We start from the raw sequence: 13,462 nt of genomic DNA, 5'->3' as shown, positions 1-13,462 counted from the left end.
GTGGTCTGTGGGACCACTGCCTGCTCTTAAAAAATATTAATATTTACATTCTCAAAGGGGAAAGTGTCCCTTAGAGACTGCTTCACCTTTGCAAATGGTTTACCACCGCTGTTCCCTGAGAGGTGTGCATGCACATGTTTGTGACCCTGAGCGTGCAGTGTTATGTGTGAAGTGCAAACGCAGCACCTTTCTAAGGACTGTTCTCGCCACAGCTTTTAAAACACAAGCGGTGCAAAAAACAGTCATTTCCTTCTGCGGTAGGCAGAGGTAGAGATCACCCATTAAGAGAACCCGAGCAGAAGGCAAATTAATCAGCAAGTGGCTCCAGCTCTTGCTGCATTTCTGTTGTTTCAAAGGGCGTGGCTGTGGGGCAGATTGTGTGCCCTTTTGAATGTATGCATGTTAATCGCAGCACCCGTCATGAGCTGCACTTAGCATGAATACTTTCACAAAGGCACACAATCTGCCTCCCAGCCGCGCTCTATTAACAAATGAGTCAGCAAGTCTACAAGCAGGACATGTGCTTTCAGGTGATTCTGAAAGCAAACGCTGTGTTTGTAAACTTGCTGCATTTCATTTGTTAATAGAGTGGGGGAGATTGTGTACTGCGCTGTATTAACAAAAGAAATGCGGCAAATCTACAAGCACGACGTGTGCTTTCAGAATCACCTGAAAGCACACGTCCTGCTTGTAGACTTGCTACATTTCTTTTGTAAGTAGGGCATGGCTGAGGGGCCGGCTCTAGGGCAGTGCGAGCGGTGTCACTGCACCGGGTGCTGACTTCGGGTGGGGGCGCCTTGTTTGCAGGTATATTATTGTTTTAAAAGCACTTGCTGCAACGTTTCTTCACTCCAGCATTTTTCAGGCAATAATAAATATGTCAAGATAACTCCTGTGATTAATGTTCTGCCTGGAGAGAGAGCACAGTTTTCTCTAGTAGAAGTTTTAAGATAGGGCAGAGGGTTTATATGCCTGCTTCAAAGAACGTGCACCATGCTGATAACAAAATGCATAGAATGAAAATAGGTTAGCGGGTTACTACTTTTGTCAGAGAGGTCATTTTGTTAATTGCAGTTAGTAAGTTAAAATCCTAATATAGAATAGTAAACTGTTAAATGTCATCAAAGAACTTCATGCATACTGCAAGGTATAGATTAGATGTTATGATTTTTCCCCCAGCAATTCATTATCCTAATGTTGCAAAAAGGGTTCATTTTGGGTACAAAGCAATTTTTATTAAATAGAACCCCCAAACATGGTGTTACAATTTAAATGCCGAGTGTGTGCTTCTCCAGGCCAAACACTCTTACTGCCTACCAGTATGGATGACGTCACTCCGACACTTTGCAGTCCTTTGTCTTACGTAACATTTCTTATATACTGATTTACTTACCTATGATTGGTTGTCTTTGTTTAAGGTGTGTGCAATGTAAAGTACTCTGACACCCTACACTGGTATAAGTGGCACCATAAAACGAATTAAATGCATCTCAGAGAGAGTGGTAATGGAGACTTGAAGGGCACTGTTAAAGGTGGTAGTAAGGAAATCCGTGGCGGAAGTGGTTATTGGGGGGGCGCTAACAAACATATTTTCACAGGCTGCCACCAGCGGGTTTGAGTTCCTGGCGCACATAGCCTTGGCTGCAACCACAAAGACCTTACACTGCCGCACACACAGGAAAAGAATTAGAGGGGACATTGGTTACTATCAGTTTTAAACTTGTGGCAAAGTATTACAGTTTCGCGACAATATCTACGTAGCCAAACAGTAATACGATAATTATTCAGTAGTTGGAAGGGACGCCCTAAACACACCCATTCCAAATACCAAATTGCAAATGAAAAATGCAAATCTGTGCAAGTTACCAAATCACACTTTGCATTTTGTAAAATGCCTTTTTCCATCCACAAATGGCCAGATTCGCAGTATCGAGCCGTTTGCAACCGGAAAATGCTTTGTACATCTGTTGCAGCACTATGGACCTCTAGGAGTGCCTATTTCCATTAACGAACGACTCTACAGAACAGTATTATATATTGCACATTTATAAAATAAGATAACTAAAATGTTTGGATGTTTTCTGTACATGAATTTGCAAGAATAGTGAAGTAAATATTCTTATGGTAAAGAATGAATTAATAGATCCATCCTGTTTCAATGACATCTAAGTATATGAGGATTTATTTCATGCAGCAGACAAAGCCACATTAGTACCAGTTTAATACCTGAATAAATCAATGAACAACTGAAAGGTGTCCATTCACAAGTGCGTGCCACTCTACTGCACCATGTGTGGCAAACTATTTTCAGTAACTTTTATTGCATTTAAACTATACGCAAAATGTTTTTTGTCTGCAAATTGTGCAGCAGATGGTGGAATATTCAGCAAGTATGATGAGTTCATGGTAATGTGGAAAGCACAGCAACCAAAAATCACCTATTTCCATAGGCCCAGATTATAAGTCAGAACCAATTTAGTACATTTAAAATTTGAGGCGATGTGAATTCTAAATTTGGGTCCTTGTGAAGAAAAAAAATAATCAGCATTGACACATCTAAATTTCACCAGCTAAAATCCACATCAGGTCCTTATCACATTAGCATTTTGGTTGCACACTTAGAGATGTGTAAACGCCCAGGATTGCATGTACCTGCAGTGTGTTTTAAAGCATGCTGTCATGGCTATAAGTGGTATATCAAATGTTCATAAACATTGAGGTCATATGCTTAGTGGTCCATCGAAAAAGATACAGAGCTTGACATGTTCATGGCGACTGGTGCTCCATAGCCAAGTTATAATGCAATCAGAGAGAGACATATGAAGGATTGAGGGCCAGATGTGCGATGGATGTTTTCATTTGCAAAGCCTGTGCTGCTGAAATTGGCAACCTCTGTGTTTTTCCAAAGTCCCAAATTGCAAGTATTTGCATTTGTAGTATAGTATTGTAAGTGCATATGACTTTACGACTCCCAATGTCAACATTGCAATTCCTTGTGGATGGCAAGGTCAAAGGAGCTTCCCAAACCTCTACAATTTCATTGAAATGTATTAAACCATTAAAAGGCTAATGATGGTAGAGGGTAATCTGTCTAGATTCGCAAAATGGAAGCTGCCCATGGGAATAGATTCATTTGTGAGAATGGCAGCTGTGGGTATCAGAAAGAGGAGACAAAGATCCCATTGGCTGCAGCATGCTCTTTATTTACATTGACACATATGTATACACTATTGCGACACTTTGAATGCAATAATGAAGGTCTAATGTCCCTAGTAGGCTTCCATCTCTCGAAATTGTGCTGCATGCATATTATTGAAGTAGGATGAGGCAGGATTTCCAAGCTTCCTTCGGGAATGGCCTCTTTGTGCTGTGCTAGAATATTGGATGTGTTAAAGTGATATAAAATATTTGGGTTTCATCATGGATGCTATGATGACACCAACATGTATGCATTGACCCTTTCATTCATACATCAGGCGCCAAATTTGCATTGAGCCTTACCTCTGAAACCTACAAACGGACCATCCAAAGAGATACGGAAAGACCACTGAATCAGACTGGTGTCCAACTCCTTCAGCCGACCTAACCTGTTGCTTGTGAATTCTAGGTACCAGAACTAGCTGGGTTCCTGCTCCTGTCTTTTCTGCTACAGCTGCCTATCATCCTCTTCCTCCTGACCGACCAAGAAATCCTACTCTTGCCCCTGGAGATAGCCGTTCACGTCGTTTACTTGGTGTTTCTCGCCTCAGAGCTGGTTACTGCGTTCTTCACACTGAAAACGATGACCAAACACCTGGCCATGCAGTTCCAACTGCGGCACATGGACGACCATGGAAATGTCTCCAGCATGGAAGCCTTGAGTCGTGGAGACCATCATCTCCTTGGAGAGTGGAGAAGAACTGCTTATGTTCACTGAGAGGCAAAGCCAATGCTTTTAGCTATGTTGTGAAAAGCATTGTTTATCCCATAGAAGCCATTGTGGAATGACGCAATAATAACACTAAACTATATTTTGCAACATTCTCTATGGATGTTTACTACACTCAGCAACGGACTGTGAGATTTTTAAATGTTTAAATGAGGAAATGTATTTACAGTGTGCATTGTGGAACACTGCACTACTACTTGCGGAGTCATGGGAGTGTTAATAAAGGATTTAAAAAAGATTTACACATTTTGATAAATTGCAATATTAGTTGGTCAGCCCTTTAATCTGATTGTGAAACATAAATTTGAATTGTAACATATATAGAGATAGTTTACACAAAGGAGCATTTTTTCACCTGCTTTAAGAAACCTAGGAAAATAGTATCTCAATACAAAATATTACAGAACTTCTGAGATAGACCACCACAGTCTCTGGGAATTAGGATCAGTCAGGCAAAGAAGCTAGAAACACAATCTGAGACCCACTAAAAAAGGGGTGTGTAGGGCCGCCACTGCAAATTAGGCAGGTGGTGGTAGAGTGTACATTTTATAGTGTTGATTCGCAAAGAAGTCGATTTCAAGGATGCTGATGGTCAGACTCTGTGCTTTGCAACTGCCTATGACTAGACTCCTGCAGAGTCTTATTTGCTGTCCATGATGCCGCAATGATGCCTCTGCCGTCAGTGGGCCGGCAGTGCAACTTTCTTTATGCTCACAGGTAGTATTGCAGTGCACCATGTACAGGGCTGAATAATACTTCCCTCAAAGCCCAGAAAAAGCATTTGTCTTCCTACCCGGACACCACTATTCTGAGAGAGGTGCTGAAATGAAGTGGGTGCCCAGATACAGGGCAGAGTTTATATTGTATTTGCATTTATGAAGTTGAGAAGGTCTTGGGAAGTTGGAGTGTCACCCTCTTGTTTGTTTTGTACTGGTGTTCCTGCAGGGAGGCCACCAGTAACATGAGAGGGATGTGGTGGGCGCACGCTATTGGAACGGTGGCCACAGGATCTGCCCCGCCCCACAAGGATGTTGGAAAAGAAATGCCCCATCCAAGCCACAACAGAAAAAGAAAGCAGCATGTCATCTTAAAACTCCTGTGGTGGCCATCTTGGATGAGAATTACTCCAGCGTGCGGGTAACAAAGGATACTTACTGACCCAGCACTAAAGGCAAAGAGGTAACACCTGTTACCCTACAGAGAAAGCACCATGACATTTTATAGTAGTTTAAGACTCAATAAAGGAAGAATTACCATTAAAAAAAGAAGAATCTTGACGCACAAATTTTCTTTATTCTAGTGATGTGTGGCCTTCTTACACTCCAGAAAACACGTTTCGCTGCTATATAACCTGGTTTTTCAAAGCTGTTAAATGTAAAGACATAAAATATAACTATAATGTATACAATTACATTTTTCGTGCATTGACCATTACAATGTGGCAGGACTTTAGATAAGAAACTCTTAATTTTATATAATGGCACATATATAGATATAACATAAACACCTAAAAATATGATACAATCGAAAAATGTGTACATTATAAAATCTCATTTTAAAAATGGTTTCATTTTCTATACACTTCGGTACGCTGCTATACATTCATACCTGTACAAACCTCGCTATATTAGGGACTACAAAGTTATTAATTGAATCAAATCATTGCATGAATTACATTTTTAATTTATAACTAATTATAAGAATATATTTCATGGGATTTAATCAAATATTGCATTACATTCCATTTGCATTAGAGTATTATCTTGCGTATAAAATGAGCGCTGCTAAAAATATATATATAAGGGCATGGCAGTTACAATATTATATAATTGGAAGTAAACTGGGTTTCCTTTATGACTAATAATCACAAAACATATAGAATCCGTAGGACCTGAAAAATACTACTAAGAATCTACCTCTAAAGCAAAGTGTAGAGCCACTAACAGCCCAAAGTGCTGTTAAGTATTCGGTAGGGCAAGGAAAGCAAAGAAGAAACAGAGAAATTGTACTTAACACTACCTAAGGATAACTGGTGTCCCATCAATACACAATCATGTGCCCAGTGTCATCATTTGGTATCCCAAACAACCCTCTCCTGACCCTCATGATTATCAGAGGGAAAAGGGAGAGAGAGTTGTATCCTTCTGTGCAGTTCTTACAAAAGTAAAAATCAGATGGGACTTGCTTAGAGATTAGGCGATTGAGATAATCTCTAGAGTGCAGTGCAAAAAACTGTGAAAGGAATGTGACTAAAAAGGATAAACCACAGAGATGGAGTGCTACCCTTTCTGATACTATTGCTAACAATCGTTAGTGTGTTTTCCTATTAAAAACAATGTGAAAGTGAAAAAAGATAGGAAACAGTTAGGAATTAAACACTGTTTCAGCGGTCGACATGTTTCAGCAACTAGGATTACTCTCCCTGGCTTTCTTCAGGACCTACAACAACCTTTGTCACTGCAAAAACAAAAAAGAAGTCATACATACAGTATTAGTTCTGTTGTATTCGTATTCTAATCCTTGATGCAAGCATGATGTCTCGACTGCATCTAAGAAAAAATAATAAATGAACATAACAACTCTCTGTGTATCATAGCTTTCCAATGCCATCATACCTAGATAAAGAAACTTTTATTGCAAAACTTTATTGAAAAGAGCTTACCATCACTTCTCAAGGAGTAAGCCTCACCTCTTTCGGCACCAGCTCAGAGTGCCAAGGTGCGCCTAAGGCAACGCCGTCTGCGCTCGGACGGCGCTCAGCACCAGCTCCCCTGTCCGTCCTACATCAGACCTGGTTGCTTCCATCTGCTACACCAGCGTTCAGCTACACAGCCTGAACATTACCAGTAAGAAGGCTTAGATTTTAGTCGATGGGCTTTTACATCCCTACAGCTCTGCCAAGAATGTAACTCTCAAATGCCAGAAGTGCTTTCATCGACCATTAACAAATATCGGCCAGTGACCACTGCTGTCCACACCCTAAATTGCCCCAGATCGCTACTCAGTGCTCTTTTTAATGCCAAATCGTTAGTAAAACACAGTATGGAGTGTGCTGAATGTTTAGAGAATCAGCAACTAGATATTGCTTTTATTACAGAAACCTGGACTGACAACAGCTCTGGGCCCAAAAAAATGGAGGCTGTCCCTCTGGGTTTTGCATGCTATATTTTAGACAGGCCCCAAAGGAGGGGAGGTGGCGTAGCAGTTGTTTCTAGAGATTCTTTCCTATCCTCTTTTACAATGGCTCAGCCAGAGGTTTGTGACGCCCTGTCTTTTAAGTTTAAATTTTTTAGGAAGCGTTCTTTGAATGGGATCCTACTTTACCGCCTTTCTAGCCCTAGACATGCTTTTACAGCGAACATAGGTCCTTTGCTGCAAGACGGGATTGTTGCTAACAACTTCACTGTTCTAGGTGATTTTAACTATCACAATGAAAGAATTACAGACCTAGACACAGTAGGACTTTTAGACATAATGAATAGCGCTAGCCTAAATCAAGTAGTACAAGGACCCAGTCAAGAAGCTGGGCACACATTAGATGCAATCTTTACAAACCACCCCACCCTCAAATTCCTAGACTCGCTTCCTCTACCATGGTCCGACCACCATGCAGATTTTTTTTACCTGACACTTCCTTCTAGAGGGCTTGATTAAAATTCTGCATCCTGGACACAAAGTTGGAGCTTGGAATAAAGTTAAGTCTGACCTACTTGCACACCAGCTCTCGATCTCACAGCCCGACTTCCCTGATGAACTAGAAGGCGCTATTCCTCTTTATACTAGATAGCTCGATACAGTTGCCACCAAACTAGCACCCGAAAGATGAGTGCGCTCGAAACGCACCCTCCCCACAGCACCTTGGTACTCTGGAGCCCTCCGAGAACAAAAAGAAACTCTGCCAGCATCAAGATCGAATTTGAGAGACCACAGTGACCAAGAAAAATTCATATATAAACAGTGTCTTACTGACTACAAATCAATCTTAACTAAAGAAAAATCTAAATATTACATGGACCTGATCAAGCTAGCCAAAACTTCTTTGAAATAATTGTTTAAAACGGTTTCTAATCTTACCAAACTCTCTGGAAATAGTCAGGTGAATCATAGTCAGTCTCTCTGTGCGTGCAAATATTGCAAAGTTCTTTTTAAAGAAAGTTGAGGACATATTCAAGGCATTCAACGGATCTAAGGAAAAAAGCGGGGGATTACCCCTTTACTCGTCTTTGGTATTCGAACAGGCTACTAGCCTAACACAGGCCACCTTTCTAGAGTTTGCCGCTCTCAACCAGCTCAGTTCTTGGGATAATTTAAGCAGCAAAGTCAGGGTCCCCAATAGATCCATGCCCCCATCAGTGCTTAAGCTGGTTCCAGACATGCTAGCTGAAAAGCTTACCATGTTTTTTGACATGATGTTTATTCCCCACAGATTGGAAGGTGGCATCCATTCTTCCCCTAATAAAAAAACAACTAATCTAAACCCTGTTGACTCTAACAATTTTCATCGCATTTCATGGCTGCCTTTCCCAGTCAAGATAGTGGAAAAGGCTATGAACAATCAACTCTATGACTTTATCCTAGAAAACCACTTGCTTGATACCACGCAATAAGCGAGCGGGCACAGCACGGAGTCCACTCTGATTATATCTACGGAGGAAATTAGACTTGCCCTGGATGCTTGTGGAAATGCTGCACTGGTACTTTTAGACCTCTCTGCAGCATTCTACACGGTTGATCATGACCTTCTGGGGAACCGTCTGGCTGCAATTGGAGTGCAGGGAACTGCATTGCCCTACTGGGATCCTTCCTTACAGACAGAAAGCAAGGGGTCGCTTTGGGCTCGTTTGTTTCTGAGCCTTTCTCTCCTCCCTGCAGGGTCCCACAATGATCTGCGCTCAGCTCCACGTTTTTATTTTTATTTGTCAGCTCTTGACATCCTGATAAGATCATTTGGCTTCTCTCTCACATCATACATTGATGACACACAAATTGTGGTCTCTCTCTCCAACCTGCACTACTACACAGAAAACATATTCTGTAACAGTGTGAGGGTGGTTAGCACTTGGATGAATAACAACTGCTTGAAATTAAATGCAGGAAAAACAGAGGTTATTCCGTTTGCCAATAACACTTCTTTCTGGATACCATTCTGGTGGCCAGATGAATTAAGTCCTCTGCCAGTGCTGTTGAGGCAAGCATAAAACCTGGGAGTCATTATGGGTTATAAACTCTCCTTTGGAGACCTGGTAAATGCAATCAATGCGTCCATATTTTTGACCCTTAGGTTGGTAAAAAAATACTGTGATTTCTTTCTTTTGAGGCACAAAAAACAGTGGTGACCTCACTAGGGATGTCGAAAGTAGATTATTGCAACAGGCTTTACCTTAACATGCAGAAAGAAAATCTAGAAAAACTGCAAACGCTGCAAAATGCATCGGCCAGATTGGTCCTTGGAATACCTAGGTTCAAACCTGTCGCAGCCAGAATTCGGAAGCTACACTAGCTTCCAATTAGGTATCTCATCACCTTTAAAGTAGTGTGTACTGCCTTTAAGGCCCTCCACAATATTGGCCCTCACCATCTTAGGCAGAGCCTTAGTTGGTATTCACCGAGGAGAACACTTACCTCCTCTGATGTAAGAACCTTAATGGTTCTCAAGGTCAAAAAAATAAACTGGGGAGGTAAAAGCTTTATCTTTGGCCCAGTAAAGGCATGGAATGCACTGCCCTTCCATATCAGATCCTCCCCTAGTCTTCTCATCTTCAGAAAGGATTAAAAACCTGGCTATTCAAAAACGAGGGCCCAGGCAGGGATCGTGCCGTAATGTGTAAGAGTAGGGCTGGGACACCCCTGGGTTGCCGAGCACTTTATAATCTCATTTAACATAACATTGTATTATGGTAGATGTATTAGAGGACATTTTGACTGGAAACCACAATTTGTAAGATTACAACTAGCATAATTTTAGGTCAGTTTCTGGGGTAATCTTGGCAAAAGTTCCTAAATGAGGACATGTGTGTGCTTCCTTCCACCACTGAGAGGAACCCAAGTTTGGAACTTTAAAACAATCACATCTCTTTCTGGTGACCTCCTCAGACCCTTCCTCCTGAGCACCGACTCTCTGTCCTGGCATTACTCCCTTCATGCTTAGGCTGCATTGTGACTGGGATTGTGTGATGTTGAGTGGTATAGAGTGACCTTACCCTTCCTTCTAACCACACTATGACATTTCTGAGATACTACCCTTAGAAAGTAGTGCCTCTTCAAAGTCTATAACTTTTTAGTAAATTGAAGTGAAAATTGTGCTATAAATGCACTTCTAATTTTCCAGGAGAAAGGCTGGCTCCCTCATTTCCATCCTGCTTTGGTGGGTTTGCATGCAATCACTGGGAGATGTTAATTTGAAAAGTGGGCAGAGAACCCTGAAGAAAATTGTTCGGCGGCTGCACTTTTTATTATTTTAATTTACCACTGTGATGTTGGAACTGGGTTAAATGTTTCTAAAATGGCAGAAGTGTTTCACATACTCAGTCAGCTTCAATCACAATGTGTGTTAATCAAAATTAGGTAGAGAAGTAGGTTGATACTTACCTGACACTAGGTAAAGTATAAAACAGACTAAAACATTCATTGGATGATGTCATCAGTGATGTCATCAATGATGTAATTTGAGATGTCAACAGTGATATCATAAATAATGTCATAGAACATTTCATGACTGATATAATATGTGAGGTCAGAAGCAGTGCATGGCGGTCTTAAGTAATAGTTAGCTCTGCTAACTATAACTGTTGAATTTGTGTTTTTCTTTTTTAGTTCAAAAAGCTATGTTGTCACTGACATTTTCATACAACTATAATGTCACTTTAACCTTTATTTTTTTCAGTGAAGTTCTAGTTTTTTTAATGTAAAGTAAAATATAATAATAATTACTAACAAAAATATGACTTTAACCTTTGTTTTTTTTTTGTGAATTTCTATTTTTTTAAATAAATATACCGTAAAATATGATACTAATTTCTAACTATAATGTCACTTTAACCTTTGTGTTTTTCTCTGAATTTCTAGAGTTTTCAGATCTAGAAGTAATATTTTAGTACCATACGCAAAGCTAACTCCATACCTTGCATGGCCTTCATCCAAGCATGGCATGGGGATGGCTGTGGGCCAGATCCTGCGACCAACCCCATCTCCCCGACTGCCCATGGCTTGTTCGCAGCAGTGGTTTGGGCACAGAGCCTAGCGTCCAAACTCCTGCAGGCACACATGGCTGAATATAAGTATTGTCATTTAAAAGAGGAGGGGGCATGGTCCCTCTCCCTGGGGTCAATATTTCAAAAAGGGAAGGGATTTGTGGCCTGTTCTCCAAATCTCTTAAGGCTCCAGGGACTCCCTCTCCTGAGGCCAATATTTAAAAAAACTAAATGGGAGGGGATGCATGTCTTCTTGCCCAAAGCCTACATGAGGCACCAGGGACCCTTTCCCCCAAGGTCAATATTTTAAAAAAGGAGAGGAGAGGGGGCATGTGCCCCTTTCCCTGAGACTCTTAAAGCCTTGGGAACCTCATCCCCCAGGTCCAATGGTTTTAAAAAAGGAGTGGGGGCTTATATCCCGCCCAGAGCCTCCATGAGGCCATAGACACCATATCCCCAGGGCCAAAGTTTTAAAAAGGAGAACGGTGTGGACCCAACTCCTCAAGGTTTAATAAGGCCCCAGAGCCCTCATTCCCAGGACCAATATTTCAAAAAAGGGGAGAGGGCTGTGTGGGTAACTTCCTGATCCTCTTAAGGCCTGAGGACTCCACCCCCTGGGGCAAATATTTTCAAAAAGGGAAGGGGCTAATGGCCCTTCCCTCCCTGAGCCCCAATGAAATCCAGGGGTACCCACCCCCCAGAGCATAGGTAGGTGCTACAGGGCTCACCCAGGGAACCCACTATAAGCTATGTTTCGGGCTGCATGGGACGCCCCAGTAGCCCCACAGCGCCACCGGCTCTCTGCATGCACCCATCCAGCGGAAGCAGGTATTTTCAGCTGCTCCTGCCGAGCGAGAGCAAAGTATGTTTCCCTCCTCTCAAGAGTGCAGGCAGGGAAACAAATGCTTGCTGTTACCCGGTGGAGTATTTTTCCAGCTCCCGCCGGGTAGGAGCAGACAAGTCCCTGATTTTCACTCATAGGTTTGTGAATAGCATTTTGCAGTACTTTTGTAGTATTTTAGTAGTACTGCTAAATGTATTACAAAATACTGCTTGTAGATAGGCCCCTAAGTGTTGTGCTAACCATCCATGTAACTTTTTAAATTTGTTTGGAGTAGATAAATATCCTGTAAATGAACACTTAGCAGCAGGCAATAACTCACAGATTCTGTGCCAAATACTATCTGGAAGCGCTACCTGCTAAGGGCTACCAAATATTGTTGTTCTTGCTAGCTGTTTGAGGCTTTTTTAATTATAAAAATCGTAATTTTTTAAAATGGTCTTTTTCACCCTGTGATGCAGACAGCACACCCCTAGGCCTTCTGCACGCATTTTCGCCATCATTACACGGCTCTAGCGGCCGTTTTTGGGCTTTATTGGGCTTTATTTGGGGGTTGTGAAATCTTTACACGGCGGCCATCTTGAGTGTGGCCCAGAGCGGTGAGAGCGCTCTAGTGGACCACATAAAAGGAGCCCTGTGTCAGCGCTCGCGAGATTCTGTGCCAAATACTATCTGGAAGCGCTACCTGCTAAGGGCTACCAAATATTGTTGTTCTTGCTAGCTGTTTGAGGCTTTTTTAATTATAAAAATCGTCTTTTTTTTAAATTGTCTTTTTTACCCTGTGATGCAGACAGCACACCCCTAGGCCTTCTGCACGCATTTTCGCCATCATTACACGGCTCTAGCGGCCGTTTTTGGGCTTTATTGGGCTTTATTTGGGGGTTGGGAAATCTTTACACGGCGGCCATCTTGAGTGTGTCCCAGAGCGGTGAGAGCGCTCTAGTGGATCACATAAAAGGAAACGGACGCACTAACGCGCTAGCGGTCGCGTTTGTGGGAGTGCCGGAGTCTCGCCTGAGTCAGCCCGTCTGCGCCCGTCAGCGTCTCGGAGGCGCTCGGACGCGAGCCTGGTGGGTCCCACTGAGCACTTGGTTAGATGTACACAAGAGAGGAACTTTTGTCTCATAATGTACACACTGCTCTATGTCAGCGAGCTATCCCCCACTCTGCAGGGGTTATTACCACGTGCCTCACGTGTGGATGGGTGCCTGTCCCTATCAATTCCTCTCCGGGCAAGCTTCCCCCTTTAGGTAGTAAATGCGCTTTGTTAAACACCAGGTCCCTTCCTCAGCACGCTCTTGACATTCATAATCTTCTAACACACGATGATTTGGACTGTCTCTTTCTCACGGAAACATGGCTTGGTGAGGGCTCGGAACCTGATCTGGCTATTGCCATCCCTCCTTCTTATGCTATTTTCCGTCGAGATAGATGCAAGGGAAGAGGAGGCGGAGTAGCACTTATTATCAAGAGGCACATTCCCTGTACCATCTTGTCGATGGA

At 42.3% G+C, this 13,462-nt stretch overlaps 1 protein-coding gene across 1 annotated transcript in view; it reads left to right on the top strand.

The window, feature by feature from the left end:
- Positions 1 to 3,960, top strand: part of LOC144791234 (transmembrane protein 17B-like) — a 422,992-nt gene extending 419,032 nt beyond the window's left edge. Inside the window, exon 4 of the mRNA XM_078665886.1 lies at positions 3,608 to 3,960. Within this exon, the coding sequence (XP_078522012.1) occupies positions 3,608 to 3,916 (309 nt within the window). The 3' untranslated portion in view covers positions 3,917 to 3,960. The remainder of the gene's footprint in view (positions 1 to 3,607) is intronic.
- Positions 3,961 to 13,462: the final 9,502 nt, after the last annotated feature.

The sequence above is a fragment of the Lissotriton helveticus genome, chromosome 11, assembly GCF_964261635.1.
Source record: "Lissotriton helveticus chromosome 11, aLisHel1.1, whole genome shotgun sequence".
Taxonomy (NCBI): Eukaryota; Metazoa; Chordata; class Amphibia; order Caudata; family Salamandridae; genus Lissotriton; species Lissotriton helveticus.
Note: the sequence above shows the minus strand (reverse complement) of the source record. Positions and strands in the feature narration are given on the sequence as shown.